The 22,396-nt window shown below is 40.3% G+C and overlaps 1 protein-coding gene across 1 annotated transcript in view; it reads right to left on the bottom strand.

Moving 5' to 3' along the window:
• Positions 1-420: 420 nt before the first annotated feature.
• LOC104909724 (utrophin-like) overlaps positions 421-22,396 on the bottom strand; it is a 53,832-nt gene continuing 31,856 nt past the window's right edge. Inside the window, exons 3-12 of the mRNA XM_019612889.2 lie at positions 16,366-16,458; positions 14,930-15,007; positions 11,835-11,927; positions 10,799-10,971; positions 5,788-5,903; positions 4,555-4,718; positions 3,767-3,970; positions 2,514-2,695; positions 1,735-1,885; positions 421-567 (exon numbers count right to left, since the gene is read on the bottom strand). Coding sequence (XP_019468434.1) covers positions 436-567; positions 1,735-1,885; positions 2,514-2,695; positions 3,767-3,970; positions 4,555-4,718; positions 5,788-5,903; positions 10,799-10,971; positions 11,835-11,927; positions 14,930-15,007; positions 16,366-16,458 — 1,386 coding nt within the window. The 3' untranslated portion in view covers positions 421-435. The remainder of the gene's footprint in view (positions 568-1,734; positions 1,886-2,513; positions 2,696-3,766; positions 3,971-4,554; positions 4,719-5,787; positions 5,904-10,798; positions 10,972-11,834; positions 11,928-14,929; positions 15,008-16,365; positions 16,459-22,396) is intronic.

Below are 22,396 nucleotides of genomic sequence, written 5' to 3'. Positions count from 1 at the left end.
AAAAAAAAGAAAGAAAGAAAGAAAGAAAGAAATCTACCAGGAAAATAATTCATACAGTATTTCCTAGATAAATTCTGTTCACGTGTTTATATATTTTTCCATCAAATTATAACTCTCTGATGAAAATTACCTATATGAAATGAATAATTGTACTGTGTGTTTCCCCATTTTATGAAACTGTTGCAAAGATGCATCACAAAAGTGCCTAAGTCACTGGGGATGCAAGCAGCTTGACTAGTCAGGAATTTAGTCTGAAAGCCAAATTACTTTCACAGGTTTTATGCTGAGCAAGTTTAATAACTCTTTACATTACTTACATTTAAAACTGTATTACTTAAAATTGCTTTCTAAGACAAATTGTTTTTAAGCACAAAAATGTTGATTAGCAATTATATGCAAATATTTTAAATGCTTACAATTAAAAAACAAAAACCACTAGCACTTTACCTGCAATTGTTCCTCCAGAATAGCTGTCGCACTCTCCCCACTGCTTTCATCAACAATGACAACCATGTGCGTTAGAGAGTTTACCTTCACTTGTTCTGCCTCTAGGTCATTCTGCAAGTTCTAGAAAACACATCACTGATTACAAACTGCAAATATTTAGCAAGACTGCTAGAAAATAATCTAAAGCCCTTTTGTTAAAATACTGGAAAACAAATAAATGTTTATGAAAGTATGCACCATTCTTGTCTAGAAGAATTATATGACAGTTGCACTGAATTTCTATACATCTACTGCTATAGATTAGAGAACTTACCCTTTGATACTTGCTTAACAATATATATTTTTTTAAATTGAATACATATGTCAAATGGAAAAACCACTATGAACATTAAATAATTGACACTTCTCAAAACCTAAGTACCAAATACAATATACACAAACTGATGCCTAGCAACTGCAAAAAGTGTACCACTCCAATTAGTTTAAAATAATCTGTAAATTTAAATCTTCATACAACTCCTGGCAGCTAAGCTTCTGGTTGAAGCGTACCTCTCAAATAACTCTGCAATATCCATACGCCTTTAAAGTACTGTAAATATCACTTTCCACCCCAGAAAATCTACTAAGCTACTGTATGATCAACAGGTCTCGAGCTCCACAGCCTTTGAAGACAAGAGCAAAGAATGCAAGTGTGGGACAAGAAACTAAACAGGTTAAGAATACTTAGCAGTTCTTGCCCTGTGAGGTACGCCCCAAGTCAGAGAGAAGGTCAAACCTCAGCACTGACTGCAAAAACCAAAGCTGCAAGCACGACAAATATTAAAAAATCACCTTTCAAAAAACCACTGCAGGCTAGAAAGGCTATATTTCTATACAGAAACTTAACTGAGAATCAAACCAATTCAAAAACGTTGTACACAGAGAGTGGTATCTATACACTTCCTTAGGATGCAATCTCTGTAATAGCAGGAAGTAGAACTGAGAGGTCATTCCCAATACTTTTGACTCCCACATTATTTTAAGTGGCAAATCTCAAATATGCCTTAGCAACACTTGACAGTCACTAAATGTCTGTTATCTACAACTCATTTCATACTGTCCCTTATAGCAACAATTCACCTGGAAAGGCCTCATTTCTTGCACAAAGCAAAGATAACACAGTTTCTCCTATATTCATCAGTGCTAACGTATTACACAATGTCCAGTTCCTCATCCTCGTCCTTTAGAAAGCCCCTCAGCTAAGGAAAGCTTCCAATCAACACTTCACACTACAGAAGAAAGGCTTACTTTGTGTTCTTCTAGCTGTTTCTGAAGGGTCTCTAAATCGTCAGCTAAAAGTTGAGATTCCATCTTCTGAATGCGTTCTTCTGTAACTGTCAGCCAGTCAGACAGCTGCTGCAACTGTTTCTTCTGTAGCTCCATCAGCATGTCATGCAGGCTACAGGGGAAACACAGGCAGAGCCATTTCAGAAACAGTCTTCCCAGGGAAACAGACTAAGTTCTACTTACAAAAGGAAAGACGCCACCATTCATAAACTAGTTAAGTACCATCAAATAATAGTGAATTCTGCAATTTATACCACAGACTGTTTTGAAACTGCAATTTGCTGCTACCAGAACCACTGCTGAGAGCTGCAATCTGTTTCTTCCTACCTCTGAGCTCGATAATGCATTGGTGGGAAAAAATTCCATTAACTGCTCTTTAACTCTGGAAATACATAAAGCTATTCACGTCTGCTGTATCTTTTATTCAAGAACTTAAGCTACTGAAAATATTAAAAAACACGTTTACATAACTACTGCATGTAGATACCATATATTTAGTCTGGTACGCTTATATAACAGAAGTCTTAAAATACTCTTACTTAAGAATCCAAGAAAAGTTATATTCATTTCCTCTGTTTATGTTAGGAAGTATGAAGAGGATGGGTTTCAGAATTAGCTTTTCAGTTTGTGACACACAAAAAAGTATCCCACAAAGTGGATAAAGAGCAAGTCCTCTGAGATGCAGTATGCAACTGAAGGCAGTCCTGCAGCTTTAGGAGAGGCTGTGAGGCGTGACTCACCGGGACTGCCTGTCCATGCTCTCCACCCTGAGCTCTTCCCAGCGGGAGTTCAGCAGCAGCATTTGTTCCTGAATCTCGAACTCCTCTTCAGGTGACAGATTTCCCTGTGCCACCAGCTGGTTCCCAGCCTGCAAGACACTGCCCACGCTGCTTTGGTGCGCAGTCAGTTCCATCATAAAAGCCTGGAAAACAGTACAAGGAGGCACATCACCGATCTGTGAACTCCTAACAGGAGTCTGCATTGGTAGTCTTTGAACAAATTCACCAAGAACTTACCAACTAACCTATGATCAACGGCAAATAAAATCTGAAGTGTACCATAAGCAAGTAAATTGAACTCTAAAAGTTATTAACTAAAATTCATATACTTAGAGAAAATCCAGACGACCTCTTTCTTTTGTTCACAATTTTAAAAGTTCATATTGACCTGTAACTATATTTTAGATGAAGTTGTATACAGTAAGCTGACAAAGTAGAAAACTAAAACATCTAACATGACACTTCAATCTTTCTGCAACATTAGAATATTTGACTTTGAACAGAACCAAAATAAAGTAGTTTAAAAACAACAACAAAAAAACAACCAAGATTCGGAAGTAAACACATTTCTGAAAACTATGCTTCAGAGAGACCACTGAATTGAACTGAAATGATTACCAATTTCACAGCAGGTAACATTGGGCAGACCAAGCTTTTCAGAAGTTGGCAGAGAAATGAGAATCAGGCTGGATTAGACTGTTTTTGTAATATGGATACTGCAAGTGAGGCACTAGAACATGTTGCCCAGAGAAGCTGTGAGTGCTCTCCCTGGAAGTGTTCAAGCTCAGGTTATATGAGGCTCTTGGCAACATTGTCTAGTAGAAGGCATCCCTGACAATGGCAGAGGTGTTGAAATTAGACAGTCTTCAAGTTCTCTTCCAACCCAAATAATTCTATGACTATGACACCAGTGAGCCAGCCACAGAAAGCCAACTAAAAAAAGTTTCAAAACCTGCTATACTGCATGTTTCTCCTAGGAAGATCTATTTCACTGCCAAATGAACAATTATTTGTCCATTAAAAAAAAAAGAAATTACAGGTGCTTTTAATTTACCAAGACAAAACAAACAGACTAGCAGTATTTTGATAAGGACCAAAAAACAGAAGTTTTGCAGCCCCCTACGCATATATACACACACACAAAATACAAAAAACAAACAAACAAACAAAAACCCTAAAACCATGAAATAACTTAAGAAAAGCTTACTGCTTACTTCATGGGTGGCAAATTGCTCTTTGACTTCTTCAACATCACCAGATATTTCTTCCTGTTCCCGAAATGCATCCTCAGCTGACAGCAACCACGTGAGGACTTCTTCCAGAGCAACTTGGTAGCTATCCAAGTCCATATCCACCTCTGTCACTGTGCTGGGGGTCTCTGCTCTAGAGCTGTTCTGCTCCTCTTCAGGTGCTACAGCCTAAGCAGCCAAGAGAAAAGTGACATCTTCAAAAAACTGAAAAGACGCTTTAAAAAATGATACTAAGAACAACTAAGACCCCTTTTAATCCTTCCTAAAATTTAAAAAATATTAGGTACATTTCTAATGAGAGGGGCCAACAGCTACCACTAACAAACTTCCACTTTAAAATAAAGGATCTGGATAGAAAAATTTAATTTTACTAATTTAACGGGGCAGTGGACCTCCCACAGAAATAAATACCCACCAAATCCCACCACCACTAGCAGCCCTGCTGCTAACTCTTTTGCAGACTTCAGGTTACTCTCTCCAACTTCACAAGAAGTGAAAGGAAAATAAACTAAACAGACAAAACACACATAATGTAGATGTAACTTTCTACCTCAGTGAAAAGGAACATATACATGAATCAGAAGAGGAAGAGGAAGATAAATTCGATGAAGGCAATCAAAAAGATGGTATGATTTTTCAGATTTTCCCAATAATATTGATAAGATAGAAAGCATGTTCCAGGGAACTGACAAGCCTGAAGATCAGCTAAAATTACAACTAAAGACCCAGCCAGGCTTCAATAACAAACATACCTGCTTCAAGCCGAATTCTCCATCTTCACATTCCTGCTTGAATCTCCTTGGAAGGGTCTCCACTTCCCGAATATCTTCCATGGTGACTTGCTTAGGAAGGACCTCAAACAAAGATGTTAAATACATGATAATAGACTTTTTGTCTGGAAGTGGTACAGCAACATCTGCATTAAAACCAGAAAAGAAAAAAAAAAAAGGGAAGAGGGGTTAATAAAGAAACTGCTTTTCTAAATCATTACATAGAATACAATTAAGACAGTAATATTTCACATACAGAGCAAAGCACAGGTTCCCCTGTTAATTAGCCCTTAGTAAGCTTTTGTCTAAAAGACCAGATGTTTTCGCATGCTGAAAGCATGAAGTACAAAGGAAAAAAATGATATAAAAATAATTTTCTACACTACATTAAAAGGCATGACCTTTTTGAAGAGCCCAGACCTGTGGTTATTGAGGAATAAAAATGGTTTTGGAAACATTCTTCAGCATTTCCCAAGAAGAAATGCAGTTCAGGAACAAAATCCCTCAAAAAGACACTTCTTCTTGAGTTCTATCCTCACTTTCAGCACAGGTCAGTTCATTTGTTTACTCTTCATATAGAAAAGAGTTTCACAGACTCTGGTTCACATATACATGGGGTTATGAGTTCTACTAATTCAGCTTGCTTTTAAAAATTAAAAGTAAATTAAAAGGTGGTGGTGTTTCAATCTATAAAGTTTGAGAGTTTGTCATATAGAATGGATCTTCAGAGATTCACTTCAAAGCAGAGTGACAGCTCAGGGTTTTAAGAAAGGGCCATACAAGTTTCCTGATGAGCATTCACAGTAAGTATTCACAGCATTGATAGCTACTGTTACATACAGTGTTTATAATAAAGAATAAAAGATCACAAGGTCTTAAGCTATTCCATTCTACAAAGTGCTCTAGTTCATCAGAAAAGTATATTTGCAATAGAACCTCTCCCTAAAAGTTGGTACACGTTTTTGTTTATGTTCCTGTATACTTTCTCTGAAGGGTAAGCCATTCTGAACCTTAACATTCAAAGAAGCTGAAACATACATACACAAACAAACTTATCCTACAATTTACATACTTTTAACTTCAAGTTTAAGGGACTGAAACAAAATATCACTGCACAAAATTGCTGAAATTTGTAGCAATAAATGTCTACATAAGCATTTTCTTGAAGAAGAGCTCAAAAAGCTTCAAATCTCAAGTAGAATAACTATCTTGCACCTTCAGGATCCAACAGTTTCTCAATTCCCAGGTGGTTTTTGGCTATGCTGAAAGCATGTTCCAGTCTCTCAATTGGAGACATCATTATAACTTTATCCCAGCTGAAGAACTCAGGTCTGAAAGTAAAAGACGAAACAGAAAAAAGAACAATGAATTTAATTTAAATTTAAAGACCCATGCCGTTCAGAATTTTAAGTTATGGACGTCAAGGTAGCTACATAAGTAATATAAACATGAACATACATACAAAATACAAATTTCAGTGTATATTCACAAACACAGAAATACAAAAATATCCTTGGTGGCACACTGGCAATCACAAACAGATAAGTGACCACATGTCCACAGCACCATCCACTTTTCATTCTTATATATACTAATTAAATGCAACTATAGGTTAAGTGCTAATAACAAGAAAATAATTAAATCCTGTGTTTCAAATTTCTTCTGGAACCAGTTTTCTTCAATTCTTTCTTTTTACAGTGTTATTCCCACTATGGGACTTTTGTGTCAGGCCATGCTATGTAATCACTCTACTCTATTTCTAAAGAGCTCTTCACTCCAAACTTAGGATGTAGCTCAGTGACCAGCTGAGACCATCACAGCCAGAAGCAGGAGTCTCCACACCTGCTAACCTACCACACCACATCATCTTTATCCATGCTTTAAAAAAAATCTGAAGCATTCATGAGTCACATTGTGAGCAGACAGATTTACAGCACCAGCAGCCCAGCACCCTTCACCTTCCATTAGCATTAACCAAACCAAATCTCCAGCCCAGTTGCATACCCAAAAGCATACCAGCAGATCTAAGTGGTAAAGAGCAGAATATGGAATAAGAAAAAGTATGAGCAAAGAGGGCCCCCTCCCATTGCTATCTATACCCACAGGGCATAATCAGCCTAGTGCTGCAGTAATACAGCCATAAAGCTACGAACCATTAAAATACTTTATATTCCTCTGTGTAGTGGCTTCTCATCAAAATACTGCTATTGATTCTGCATTCCACAGAAAACTGGGGAGGAAAAGATGGGCTTGACTTCAGTTCTTCTAATTCTTATTTCAGTTATAAATTGACCTGAGAGTATTCTTTTGACATGTGCTGAATCATCACACTTAGTGAAATAGGAAGGCTGTAGACAAACAGGGTCTGAGGAGCAAAAAGCCAGAATAAAAGCTGGGGCAGAGGGGCAAATATGTAAAGATCCTAATGCATGTTTATGGAATACTGTACTTCAATGCAAGAAGCAAAACACAGCTGCACAGATTCACGAAGTTTCATAAGAGACTTTTACTTTGAAAAACATTTGGCAACAAACGGATTGGATACACACTAACCCTCCTACTGCCACTGTAACACAAATTCTAATAGAATGCAACCTAGGTATTGACCCAGGAGAAAAAAAAATCTGTACCAAATAACAGAATTCAATTCAAAGAAGAACTTGGCTAATATTAGGAAATGAAAGAGACTAACACAATAAGATGTTTTATGTCCTATTACCTCATATAACTTAAGTACTGCAAGTGTTACAAAGTTATTAAATATTACAACCAAAAGGTAAAACTATAAGCGATTGTTCACAGACAAAAAGAGAAAAGTGAGCTACTAAAGCTCTTAATAGGAACCACAAAAACTCCCCTATATTATGTGTCCAAGGATAAAACTAAATAAAAAACACGATACTGAAAGTATTCCTTTGGCAGGGAGGCAATACTGATCCAGGTAAGCTAAACAGCTTTGTTGTCCTACCAATTCTGCAACACACCTCAATCCTTTTGTTCCCTGCAAGGGTCTTTTACAGGTTCTCTCTTTCAAAGGCTGCCTAGAATTAAAGTAAGCTCTAAGGTTCTGAGAAGTGTGCGTAAAATGGTGCTCCACTGAAAGATTGCAGGTGTTAAGAATTCTGAGCTTGCCAGGTTCCCAGAAGAGGGACTAAAAGGCTCAGAAAGAACAGCGGAGAGACAGCTAACTACGAGAAGTTTTCCAAAGCCAGAGGAGAGCACAGTCATGCAAAGGTTTCATCAGGGGCTTTTGCTACATAGCAGTGCTTTGGAAAGGGCAGAGCTCACAGATTTCAGAACTCAGAAAGCCCAAGCAGAGTCACAGGGCATAAGGTCCACAAACAGCCTAAAGCTGATTTTACTACCTCTGTCCTTCTCAGTATTCATTCTTAGTAACACGAGTCTCACCTATGTCTAAAGCTGGTGCTCTAACACAAAGCTTTACGTTCACTGGCAGTTATGCCTCTACAGGCAGTTACACTGACAAGAAAACCATCTATAAAGATCACACCTTGTTAACACTTCTGACAGTGTAAGCTCCAGAGACTTCCATTAGTATTTCTCTGCCTTCTCCAAAAAAGCACTTCCAAACTTTCAGAAGCCCTCAGAATGGGTATATGCTCCCCATATATGCATGCAGGCTGAACACCAGTGAGCTCCTGAAGACACACAGGTACATCATACCACACCCAGGCTGAAAGCAGCAAGCCTGTGATAGCTCAGTCAGCACAGACTGAAGATCAGAGAACAGCAGGCTCAAAGCAGGCCTTGTGAACACTTTACCAACATTCAGAATATTTATACGCAGCACGTATGAACTATTTGCTATGACAGCTATCTGGTGGCTAAGAGGTAATATCATCATGCCATTATCACACTGAAATAGTTACTTATGGTAAAGAACACTCAACGCATGCAAAAGAAAACTGCCTTCATTTAAGTTGCCCAGAAGCAGACAGATCAGACACAAAGGTATGCGAGTGTTGGAGGAGTCTGTAAAATGGAGATTTCTATAGACTCCCAAAATCAGAAAGAACACAAGCTGTTTTAACACCACTCATTATAAAATACAAAGAAAAACTACTCTATTCTCCTTTCATTCTGCTACTCAACAAAAAAATGCAAAAAGTTGCCCTCCTGAAAGTGCTGAATATAGAATCTTTCAAGTAAGATACATTGAAAACCTAAAAAGAGCCACAAAGCCCATCTTCCTCATTCCCTCATTTTGAAGCTTCTGTACTTTCCTACTGAAGTGATATGGCAAACTGAAGGAGGAGTTTTTCCCATTGCATGGGAGGGAAGATACAATGAAGAAAGCACAAGGAGAAGATCCAAGCTCAGGATCGGTGCGTCCCTGTGAGCAAGAAATCGGAAAAAGGTGGCAGGAGACTTGTGTGGATGAGCAAGGAGCTCATGCGCAAGCTCAAAGGAAAGAAGAAGGTCCATGAAATGTGGAAAAAGGGTCTGATCACTTGGGAAGAATATAGGAAGGTTGTCAGGGCCTGCAGGGATGCAACGAGGAAGGCTAAAGCCCGTCTGGAATTGAATCTGGCTAAAGTGATAAAGGATAATAAAAAAGGCTTCTTCAAGTACCTTAACAACAAAAGGAAAACTAGAGAGAATGTGGGACCCTTACTAAGTGAGGGGGGAGTTCTGGTAACGGGGGATGCTGAGAAGGCAGAGATACTCCGTCTTTAGCGAAAAGGCTCTCTCAGGTTTCCCACACCCTGGAGGTTAGGGAGAGGGTCTGGGGAATGGGAGACTTCCCTTTAGTCAGGGAAAAGGATGTGCGTGAGCACCTAGGCAGTACTAAGGTCCGCAAGTCCATGGGACCTGATGGGGTGCATCCACGAGTGCTGAGGGAGCTGGCGGAGGTCATTGCCGAACCGCTCTCCATCATTTTTGAGAGGTCTTGGATAACAGGGGAGGTCCCTGAAGACTGGAGGATAGCCAATGTCACTTCGGTCTTCAAAAAGGGCAAGAAGGAAGATCCGGGTAATTATAGGCCTGTCAGCCTCACCTCTGTCCCTGGAAAGGTGATGGAACAGCTTGTGCTGGATACCATCTCCAGACAACTGGGAGAAAAGGAGGTTATCAGGAGTAGTCAGCATGGGTTCACCAAGGGGAGGTCGTGCTCGACCAACCTGGTGGCCTTCTATGATGCTGTCATATGCTGGGTGGATGGGGGAAGAGCGGTAGATGTAGTCTACCTTGATTTTAGAAAGGCATTTGATACTGTCTCCCACAACATCCTTATAACAAAGCTGAGGAAGTGTGGGATAGACGAGTGGACAGTGAGGTGGGTTGAGAACTGGCTGACTGGCAGAGCGCAGAGGGTCGTCGTCGGTGGTGCAGAGTCTGGCTGGAGACCTGTAACCAGTGGTGTCCCCCAGGGTCTGTGCTGGGTCCGGTCTTGTTCAACATCTTCATCAATGACCTTGATGAGGGGATAGTGGCCACCCTCAGCAAGTTTGCTGATGATACGAAATTGGGAGGATTGGCTGACACGCCTGAAGGCTGTGCTGCCATTCAGCGAGACCTGGACAGGCTGGAGAGCTGGGCAGTAAGAAATCGGATGAGGTTCAACAAAAAGCAAGTGTAGAGTCTTACACCTAGGGAGGAATAATTGCATGCACCAATACAGGCTGGGGGATGAGCTGCTGGAGAGGAGCTCTGCAGAGGGGGACCTGGGCGTCCTGGTGGACGACAGGTTGGCCATGAGCCAGCAGTGTGCCCTCGTGGCCAAAAAGGCCAATGGCATTCTGGGGTGCATTAAGAAGAGCGTGGCCAGCAGGTCGAGGGAGGTGATCCTCCCCCTCTACTCTGCCCTGGTAAGGCCTCATCTGGAATACTGTGTCCAGTTCTGGGCTCCCCAGTACAAAAAAGACAGGGATCTCTTGGAAAGAGTCCAGCGGAGGGCCACAAAGATGGTGAAGGGCCTGGAGCATCTCCCCTATGAAGAAAGGCTAAGTGAACTGGGTCTGTTTAGCCTTGAGAAAAGACGACTGAGAGGGGTTAGTGAGTGTGCATGAGAAAATTCTGAGAGTTGCACTGCTGCCTTGGCTTTGTTTTTGGCAAGGGTCCAGTAATATCTATGACTGTTATTGTTACTACAACAAAAATGAACTACTGAAACTAGAAGCCTACAAACACTCAAGCACAAAGACACAGGCGAAAAAAAAAAACAGCTTACTTCAATAGATAAAAGAAGAACTATGTCACTTACTTGTGTCTGTGGATGACAGCATTAAAAGCAAGTCCATCTGCCCAGCTCGTTGTGAAGTTCAAAACATTGACTTGACTGTAAGGTCTTGAGGACTGCCGAACCCAGCTCAACAGAATTTTCTCACTGTTGGTCTGCTGCAAATCTGACATGATATTCTTCATGACATCCTTCACCTGCAAGACACCAGCACCTACATCTTACAGACATGTTCTCAGCTTCTCCTGCATACAAATCTTTTGAACAAAACTAATTTACAAACCAGGAAAGCTTCTTTTCTGTGAAAAGCTACGAGTCAAGTTTTATCTCTTTATATGAGAGGTAGGAATAGGAGCCTTCAGGCCATCTTTATTCTCAACTGATTACAAGTACCAATAAAGCACCATGTAATAAATGACAAGTTACTCCTACATTACAGCCCTCCCCCGCTCCTCAGTGCTGCCAGCACACACCATGGGGTATAATATTTCTTACTGCCTTGCACTGGAGTTCCATTAGTAAACCAACCCCAAATATACAACTTTGCAGAGGCTTTTGGCAAGAACAGGATAACTGTTCAGCCAACACAGGAAGTGTGCTGTTTGCTGTGCTATGCACAAGCATCCGCTGAAGTCCCTCCAAGTGAATCCAGTGATCCTCTCAGGTATGCAGATAAACTGGGAGTAATTCAATCTATGACGTTGAGAAACAAACCTCCAGAGTTGCATAAAAGATGCAAGCCCAACAAAGCTACCAAGATAGCAGAAAAACACCTGCAAACATAACTGCTTAAATCTTCAGGAAGAAATATAAACAATGTTTTAGTATTTAACAGCCCCAGGAACTGAGTACAATGGAGCAAATATGAGAATACACATCACACGAGGCAGCCAACAGACAGAGGTCAGAAACCAAACACTGTCCTGTATTTATTTACCAGTCTAGAATAGAAACGGTTGTTTTTTTTTACATTGCAAAAACTCCAGAAAGATTTGTGAGAATCCCAGATTAGATGTACATGATTCCTGGAAGGGAAGAGATCTCATTACATCTTCCTCACCTGCCAATGCAAGATAATGCTCCACAGCAGCCCCAGTGTCAGCTTGTGATTTCCATCAACAATGTCAGTTCCTCCAATATTCACCAACTCCACCTGGAAAGGTCAGATCAACTCTATCAAACAACATTGTCAAAGGTTAAAGCTTTGTATGAATGAGCATCCAAGTGGGACAAGTTTACACAAGGAGAAAAACTTTTTTTGAGAAAAACTCAAAAAAAATAAGATGTTCAAGTTTTCTATATGCCTCGGACATTCAAACTGAGAACATCATTAAAAAAATGGGGAGAGAGGAGATTACTTCAGTACACAAGGGAATACATGAGGCTACCCACTCCAGCATTAAGTATTCAGCACTCAGGAGAAGATGAGCTTAGAGCACCCTACCAGACACTCACTGCTACTTCAGAGTTTAAATAGAGGCTACTCCTCTCCATTCAGTCAATGAAAAGAAGCACCAACCTCCATCTTTTGGAGGAACCTAACAGACATTGCATTAATCACCACCATGGCCTATGGAAACAGCTAGTAACAGCTCTCTTTGGCAGATGCTGAAACACGTTCCCATACAGTGCAGAGAATGGGGCTTCATTCTCACAAATAATCTGTGCCATACTCCAGTTCCACAGACAAATAACACTGTACTGCAACTCTGTGGTGAAGCTTTTCTCTCCCGTTCTTATCCTGGCTCCAGAACAAAGTTGTACTATCCAGTTCCAAGTTTACACTACCCCCAAGAGCTGTGTCTGGGAACAGCACTGTTCATATTGACAAAACCCACAACCAGGATCTGGTTAGCAGTTCAACAATATGGACAATCAGAGGACAGTGACTGAACCCATCCTCCAGTTGTCAGTGGATTTAGCTCAGAATGATAAAACAGGTAAAACAATAAAAAGTTTCATTTTATTTTATAAGGCATACCTAATATGCAAGAAAATAATGGTTTTCTGTGAATATGTTTCCTCTTATCAAACTGCCTCATTCTTTAGGCTGAATAGCTTGAGTTCTGCAAAATGTATTTGTAACCTCATTGCTTTCAGATACCATCTACGCAATTTTCAGTTCCACACAGGTGTCCCAATTAGTGAAATCAAACCCAAACTTTGCTGTTGAGATTAACATGGATCCACAAATTATGCTTCAAAGTTCTTGGATTTGTGGATTGACCTCTCCCAGTTTTTACAGCAGTTGGAATGGAATTTTAATGCAAATCTCTTTATAAACACTGAGGATATACCTTCTTGAGGCAACTGTAAATTGAACAGGCAAAAACACATTGAAAGTGCTGTCAGTGCCCACCATTAAACAATTCAGTCTAGAGCACTGTAGAACACAAGAAGGTGAAAGACCAAAGGAGAAGGGCACAAAAACAAAACACTTATATGACAAAAGCTTTTTTCACCTCAACAGAAGAGAAACATTCCTGAGAATGGGTAACAAAAAAAAAAACTTTTTTTTTTAAATTCACAAGCATAATTATTGTTAGTACTATAAGTACTGTATTTCCTCTGCAATCTACACCATACATAAAAGAATCCATATGCCCACTTTTGTATTTTAATGACTTTTTTATTAAACCAATGTTTTCCAGCGCACAGATAGCAACTCACTGAATGGTTAATGCACAGCTAAGATTTGAACAAAGTTAACCAATAAAAGAATGCTGACAGTAGACTTCTAATACTTCTGAAAATAGATGGATATTGGCTATATATAGTGATTTGGGGTTTTTTCTTTTGCTTGCTTTGAAATAAAAAACTGGTCCATAAATCAAAAAAAGTTTAAGTTCATTACATAAAGTCACTCAGCTCATCAGATGAATCAAGTCCCATCGTCATTTGAACACCTACATCTTGTACACTTGCTTGTTCCTTGCAATGTGGATTTTAAAGATTTCATAAGTTGTTTTCAAAGTTATGAATACCGTGCAGGCCACAAACTCTCAGGTCACAGAAAGCAACTGCTTCTTGGCTTTCCCTTCATCTTAAACAAACATTTTCTAATGAAGGTAAACAGTAGGTATAAATCATATGTGACCTCAGTAACTTTCAGCTAACTAATGCCACCTGTTTACTTCTAGAAACACTAGCTTATGGAAGAACTAATTAATTCCTATAACTCAATATCATTTCATTTATTATATTCATAAATTAAATAAATTTCAAGCTGGGAAGACCTATTACTTATCCTTAGGGAAAAAAATAATAATAATCAATATATACAGTACCTCAAAGAAAGAAAACAAACAGCCCACCACTAAACTTTGGCTGCTTCCTAGAAATATGACACTGGTTTACAAATGTGGAAGGGAAACTGCAGCATTATATAGCACATTCATGTTACTTTTCAATCTGCAGTTTACATAACTATGCCAGTGTCTTTTTCATTAGATGCATTTCTTTGCCAGAATGTTGTTATTAAACTATATCAGTGCCATGACATTCACAAATAGAAATTCTAATTATAGACAACTATGCTTATCAGGAGTTGTTGTACGGGAAAAAATAAAATTACTTTGCTACAGCGTTACTAGTTTCTACACAGTAAGAACAAAAATTAAAATAAAAGAAACAGCTGTTATTCCCATTTTTCTTAAAGATAAGTGGCTGGAGTTTTCTGTTTGCTCTTCCTGATCAATTAGCAGAGCTAAGTCAGGAATGCTCAGGAAAGATTTGACAGCTGTCACTGGAAAGATCTTCATGCATTTTGAGAGCAGGACATGAAAACACAGAGACAAAGCGCCTGTCATAACCTTAGAGACTGTTGTACCAGTCATGCTCCTTCACTGGAAATTAACTATTTGTCCTGACATGCTCATGGTCTACGCATAGCTGGGTTTCAAGTCAGCTTCGTTTTCAAGGTTGAACACATCCACATCTTAGTAATTCTAAGAGAACTTAGTTATACTAGGATTAAATTTGCATTTTAGGATTTCACAACGTTGCCAGACACTGAAATAACTCTGGCTGAAGAAAACTGAGAACAATTTACCTGTTGAATTCTCATCTTAAGTGCTACAATCTTTTACAAACACATTAACACCCAAGAATAAATGTAAAAGTATATCAAAAAGAAATGTGGAAAAGCATGCTTACATTGTTTTGATGCAAGACTTGCAGTACTCGGTTGACATTATTTAAGGCATGTACTCTTGTGGAACCTCGTTCTTTAGGCTGAAAAAGATTGATAATGTTTGTATCAGAATAAACTTAGCTGATCAAAGCAAAATAAGTGAGTGAGCAACAGAAAAACTTGTCTTTCTTTTCTCGTGATTTTTTTTTTTTTTAGAAAAAGAAAGTTCATCCACAATACTTCCAAAATAAACATCAAGATGAAAACTGGTGAGAACAAAATTCCTCCATCTAAGGTACTTAGGCTTTGGATTTTAAGCATGTTTCACTTCATCTTAGGCTGGAATTTTTATTTCCAGCATCTTCAAAATTATGTACTGGCAATACAAAAGCAAAATGGGAGTTCCAAAGGAAAATCTGAGGGTTTTGAATGTTTGCCAGAGTAGTTGGAATTTTTTTGCTCCCAAGAGTGAACAAGAGCAATTCATTTTTCTGGCAGGCAAAACTCTGCTAAATCTTCGCATACTGGGAAGAAGTTACACTTCCCAATCTTTTCTTCCTTTTAAAATTAGGAGAAAAAAAAATACTGCAGCTCTTGATAGTGTCTGCCACTCCATTTGTTTTTAATCACCACAATTCAATTCCTGCAGTAGAACATCATCAAACTGCAAGAATGTGAAGCTGAACTTGGAACACAGTAATCAACTAAATTAGAAACCAAGAAATTCTTGTTGTCTTCAATAGACTTCAAATCAGACCCTGAACCATTACAAGTACTTACTAGTGAAATGCATGTGTTCAGAAAAATAAGGCAAGCTGGAAAGGTAAAATTTTAAATGCCTAAAGATTTCCTGTTAAGAGCAATAAGTCAACTTGAGATTTCTGTAAAAAGTTAAATCAAGAGGTTAGTTCCATATGATGGCGTAGGTTTCACCTCATCTATCTGATTGAAAAGGCATCAGTATAAGCAGGCTAAGAATTCTCAGCCCCACAAGCATATTCTCAAATCTAAACAAAATTTGTTTAATTTTTCAGCCTTTTCAAACCCGTGGGATCACAAAAGATTTTTCCAATGGAGATGTATGTTTTTGTTTTGCCTATTAAATGTTACCTTTCTTACTTTCGTCTTCACGAGCATATGAGAAGTAGTTCACTCTTCTGAATCATCCAGAAAGAGACCTTTAAAGACCTCTATTAAGAATATATACTGTGTGAACAACACCACTAGCTTTACCTGCTTTGCTAAACAGCATGTTAACCCTCAAATGCAACAGTTACACAAATGGTTTCAACCTGACTCTACATAATGTATCAGTAGAATTCTGTGGAAATTCACTGGAAATGTAGACAGCAAGTCAGACTATACTCTAGGAGCACTTATTTAAACAAACAACAACAAAAAAACACGACAGCTTGTTTTGTTTTCAACATGAATACACACTCATGTACATTTATCTTACCAGAGGTTTCCCTGTCAGACCTTCCAAAAGGTCCAAAAGCTTTCTTCCATCTTTCAGATCTGTGAACATGTCCTTGACTGGGGGTGTCCCACTCTGCGGAACAAACAAACCAACGTGGTAATAAAAATAGTGTTTAAGCAGTACGCTCCTGAAAAGGATACTTTCTCCTTTTTATCTGTTAATGCACTTCTTCGTTACTGAATGTACTAGATAAAAATCAAGGAACTATGACAGTGATCAGGAAGATATCCTTCTTTTCTGCCCTGTATTTTTCCATCAGCAGCTTAACACTGAGAATGAGCATATCCTGGCCAACACTGGACAGACGCAGGAATGGCAAAAGACAAAACCTGGCATATTTGAGGAATTATTTGTGAAAGAATGCTATGGTCTAACTGTATCTAGTGGAGGAGGTAAATGGGGCTTTTCAGAAAGAATCCATTGGGACAAATTCTCTCAGAGTGAGGGGGGATTAAGACAGCTGCTGACTGCGCCGTCAAGCAAGAGCATTTTCTTTTTAATACTCATCTGCTGGCTGCCAGATCAGTCAAGCTGTCCCCTTGAAAAGTCAATTTGAAAAGAAGAATATTTTCTTAAAAAGAAACAAAACTTTAATATTGCCTTTTTTCCATTGCTTTGTTTTGTAACATTGCTCTTCAGAAAGAAGGCTTTCAAAGGTCCATCTGACATGAATTAGCTGACACAGGCCTTCTGTACCTTCATGCTCCTCCTCCTGCCTCCATGTCCACTAGTAACTTAAAAAATAAAAATTTTTAAAAACTACTCACTCAATCCCACTTTCTGACAAAATATCTGTTTTCCTCAAGATCTCATTAGGGGTTTCCTTAAATGTCAAGTTTTACCAGGTTTGATACTACTATGAACTATGCACACAAAATCAGAGTTAAGTAGCTGGGGAGCCACATTTCAATTTTCTGTACAGAAACACATCTCGCTCACTCAGTTTCAGCCAGTTGAACTAACTACAAAAAGGACAACCATATAAGTACGGCAACTTAGTTAAAATACAAAGACATTAGCCTGTTTCTAATGGTAAATTAGATCCAAAATGGGTTTTTCTGACAAATTTATTTTCTAATTACTTTCACAAGTCTTGCCTGAAAGTGTGCATATTACACATTCACACGTACTTACGTAAAGGATGTGGAAAGATACACAGCTGGTAGACTAACACTCAATAGAAGCATTCACTAAATCCCAGCATATGATAATGTTTTGTCATCACATACTGCCACTGCCTAAGCTCAGCCATACACATTCTAGGGCTCAAAGCTTTCATCCTAGTGCATGCACTTCTCAGATGCTTCAGATGTTTTGCTACTCACAGTAACCTGACTAAACCTTTAAAGCATGCTGGAGCTGCAGGACAGGAAACTTCTCGTACAGTTTGTGGTATGTAATGGCAGGAGGTGATTCACAGGGGCAATACAGCGAAATAAATCTGATGTAGATTGAGTTTGCATCACCGTACAGAAGATACTGTTGGTAAGGGCATGGAGAAATTGTTCACTTGTACAGAAGGGTAGATAGCAGGAGCTAGCAGAGGTCTGGCTGGATGTAGTACCACTCAAACACTGCTGTGATAGCAGATGCCCACAAGTCATAAAGTGGTTGTGCACAGCCTATCACAAACAGGCAGTGTGAAAGCACAGCACATACAATCACAGGACACAGAGGAATTCAGACAGGTTCCACTGCACACGCCTATGGATTTCCTCCCCTTGTCAACAAGTTATCTGACCAACTGCTAGTTCCCTTTAAATTGCAGAAAGCATTTAATTACTTTAGCAAGATACTGACTGCATTAAATCCAGTCTCCACACACAGATGCATAAATTAGAAACCTTCTCATGTAACAGACCACTAAACAATTAAAGCAATGTACATACATGTAACACACAGATTGGAACCATCAAAACTGAGAATGCTACAACTATATATCCTCAATAAGTTCACTGCTAAAGGTCTAGAAGTTTAAACAAGTCCAAAAAAAAAAAAAATTGTTGAAAAAAGCAGAAAGATGCCTCATTTAATACAGTGCACCAAGGATGCTGAAAGCATGCAGCCTTCTCTCTCTGTATCCCATTCCCTCCCTTTCCAGTCACAAAAGCAAAATAAATGACTTGCTACTTTCAGTCATTCATTTCAACAGGTCGTAGTACATCTCAGCCCCATCCAATGCATCCTGCTGCAATAGTAAAAATAATTCAGATTCACTTTCTCAAGAGAATCATTTTTTTCATTTCATAGGCCCTCAGAGCACCACATCGTTTGTTTGGAGAGTAAGCAGGAGAACATTAAATTATTTCTGCAAACCAAATTACTCTCCCCCCCAGAAGGACCTGGGGGTCTTGATAGATGAAAAACTTAACATGAGCCAGCAATGTACCCTGGCAGCTCGAAAAGCAAATGGTATCCTGGGCTCCATCGAAAGAGGAGTGGCCAGCAGGGACAGGGAGGTGATTGTCCCCTTCTACTCTGCTCTTGCGAGGCCCCATCTGGAGTACTGCGTCCAGGTCTGGAGCCCCCAGTACAAGAAAGACAGGGAGCTGTTGGAGAGGGTCCAGAGGAGAGCCACGAAGGGGAAACGGTTTTAAGTTGAGGGAGGGAAGATCTAAGTTGGATGTCAGGGGGAAGTTCTTTACTATGAGAGCGGTGAGGTGCTGGAACAGGCTGCCCAGAGAGGTTGTGGATGCCTCATCCCTGGAGGTGCTGAAGGCCAGATTGGATGGGGCCACAAATCCACAAATCCATTTCCCAAGGGAAGACAAGGAACAACTTTGGGGCAATGCAGACAGAATAGACATACGCTCCTCCTCTGCTCAGGTACTGGCCAGTCCCAAAGCAGGCCAGTTTGCTGTGTTCATAGATGTACAGCTGCACCTCAGTCTGTAGGGCCCACCACATAACCTGCTGGGGGATGCTGCTGAAGTAGTGCAGAAGCAGATGGGAGCCACAGCATGAGATCACTAACCTGTCTAGTCAAAAAGCCTGATCCACATCAGGTTCCAATGGGGCCAGGAGAATTTTGAGCATCACTACTCCAACTGCCTCACATATTTTGTTTATGCAACAATGTTTTGTTAAAGGTGAGGTGAGGAAAAAACTGCAAAAATTTCTGTGAGCAGTCTGCAAGATGCCCCAAACTGGATAAGAGCCAGCTCCAGCAGTGGGCCAGTGAGCAATACTGGTCACATCTCCATGAGAGCATATTTAAAAAAGGTTAAGAAAAATGCTGCAGAACAGCAACTGGGAGAGAGGAGTAAGAATGTGAGAGAAAGAGCCCTGCAGGCACCAAGGTCAGTGCAGCAGGAGGTGCTCCAGGAACAGAGCAGCAGATCCTTGCAGCCCAGAGAGGTCCATGGTGGAGCAGACTGCTCCCTGCAGCCAATGGGCATCACGCAGAGCAGATCTCCATGTGCAGCAATGGAGGAGCCCACAGTGCAGCAGTGGATGAAGCCTGAAGGAGCTGCAGTCCATGGAGAGCTCTGGGCCAAAGCTGCAGCCCCTGGGGAGCAGCCCGTGGTGGGGCAGGGGAAAAGTGTAACCTTGAAGGTACAGATGAGTGGATGGTAGCAGGAAGGTGTTTTTAATTCACCTTTAGTTTTCGCTACTTCAGTCTGTTAGTAGCTGACAATAAATTATATTGATCTCCCTACACTGTGTCTATTTTGCTCAGGATGATAATTGGTGTGTGACTTTCCTGTTTTTATCTCAATGCATAAGCTTTCTTGTTTCACTGAATTTTCTCCCTGTTCTTTTGAGGAGGGGGACTAAAGAACTAAAGAAGTGCGGTGGGGGCTGAGCTGCCCACCAACATGAAGCCACCACAGTCCACAGAGAGCCACAGTGCCCTGTGCAAGCAGCACTGCCTCAGTCATGCTGTGGTGGAGTATGCAGCCGCAGGACAGCTCTGTGCTGGTGTGCTGCAGTCAACAGAGCTCAGGCAGAAGGGACGGGCAGAAGTCACCTCCCATACTGCAGGTAAGGCCTCAGCTCTTCCCACACCCACACATCTAATTTCCAGAAAGAGATCTGGCCTCCTGGAAAAAGTCTATGTGCAGATATTCACAGACACACACACATAAATACACATTTGAGAAAGATAAAAAAGCATGTTGCTGAGTCTACAGTATGCTAAGCCAATCTAAATTTTACGTTTTCAGAACTGACAGTATTTTATTCACTTTCTACTTCAAGATGACACAAGCAGAACACAGTTCAGCATTCTGTGAGTAGCAGCACTCCATTACCAAACATAATAGATGAAGAAATGCAAGTACGTGCACTATAAGACTGACAGTGATAAACCATAAGCCCTCAAGCAAGGGCAAATTGCTAATCATGGTTGCTTTGGTAAGTACTTAAGGGCCAGCTAAGCGCTATACAAACAAGGCAGATAAAGAGTCCTTTCTGAAAGACAAAATAGGTCCCAGCTTACCAAGATAGTATAAAGGACAGGCAGGAACACAGAGTGTACCAGAAGAACTGCGCCAGTACAGGGTGTAAAACATTCATATCCCCCTCACTGAACACTTCTATCAGTTAACAGAAGGTAGTTTTGCTCCACGTAACTTATGTTCTGGTTGTTTTTGTTGTTTTTTCTTGCTGTCACAGAAAACACTGGCAGAAACTTTTCACAGCCTGCAAGCGCGTTGCCAGCAGAGCTGTAGGCACACTTTCTACAATAGAGACAAGGGCTACATAAGATAGACAAAAGAACATAATTAACAGACTTAAGAAAAGGCCAAGTCATTTCCCAAATGCTTTAAACTGGCAGCAGGAAAGGAGCTGATTCACTTCAGCAGGGACTGGCATAAGAGAAAGAGGGAGAGGGGAGAGAAAGGCAGGCAGAGCAATAGGAAGGAAAGCAAAAAAAAAAAAAGAGCTAAGGACTGCAGGCAATCTCAGAAAAGGTCTGCTGTAACCTTGACATGGCAACATGTGTTTTATCCATCAAAGGATTCACAAACGAGGATCAGAAACAGCCCACCTCCTTACACTGCGTTTTGATAGCACTTCTGGTGCCAGCCCTTTCCATAACATGAGGCAAGGAGGGTGCAGAAAGAATGTCTACTGGCTATCTACAGCAGAAAGTGGATTTAATGCTGATTCATAAATCTGGAGGAGTGTAGCTACCTGAAAGGAGGTTGCAGTGAGGAGGATGTCAGCCTCTTTTCTCAGGTGACAAGTGATATGACATAAGAAATAGCCTCAAGTTGTGCCAGAGGAAGTTTAAACTAGGTATCAGGAAGAATTTCTTCACAGACAGCGGTTAGGGATTGAAATGAGCCACCCAGGGAAGCCTATCCTTGGAGATACTAAAGAAACATGTGGACACGGAGCTTATTGACATGGTTTAGTGGTGTGCTTGGTAGTGTTGAGCTTGATAGTCAGACTTGATGATCTTAAGGGTCTTTTCCAAACTAAATGATTCTACAATTCTGTGTCTAGGGCAGTAGCTGCCTCTTCTTAGCCATCTCTGAACTGGAGAAAGGCATAGGCCTTAAGGACCAGTCAGCACAGGCATAAGCTTTGCACGTTGTAGCAAGAGAATCACCCCCAAGTAGGCAGGAGCAACTAAACAGTGACCTCATCCCGACAGCAGCAGCCTTCACATGCCTGCTGGCCATCTTCCAGCCTCTCCACCTAGATTCATCTTTAAGACGGGGCTCACATCCTGGCATACATCTGGGATTACATGCTGTGTGAGGGATTTCCAAAGAAAGGTCATTCAGGCCTGCCAACATGACTGTGCAGAAATCATTCCTTCCCTTTGCCAGAAGGTGTTCCCCAAAAACAAAGCAAGCTATAAATGAAATCTGGATCAGATTTTCATTTTTCCTAAAGAATCGTCCATAGCTACTGATGGTACAAATTCATCCATCAGCATTCAGTTTGTTGGACAAAAACCACGCACAGCTTCAATTATATGACCCTACCTAATGTTAAAGTTGTTTTTTTTGTTTTGGTTTGCACTGGTGATTTTGTTTGTTTTGTAACTAACAGA

The sequence above is a fragment of the Meleagris gallopavo genome, chromosome 2, assembly GCF_000146605.3.
Source record: "Meleagris gallopavo isolate NT-WF06-2002-E0010 breed Aviagen turkey brand Nicholas breeding stock chromosome 2, Turkey_5.1, whole genome shotgun sequence".
NCBI lineage: Eukaryota > Metazoa > Chordata > Aves > Galliformes > Phasianidae > Meleagris > Meleagris gallopavo.
Note: the sequence above shows the minus strand (reverse complement) of the source record. Positions and strands in the feature narration are given on the sequence as shown.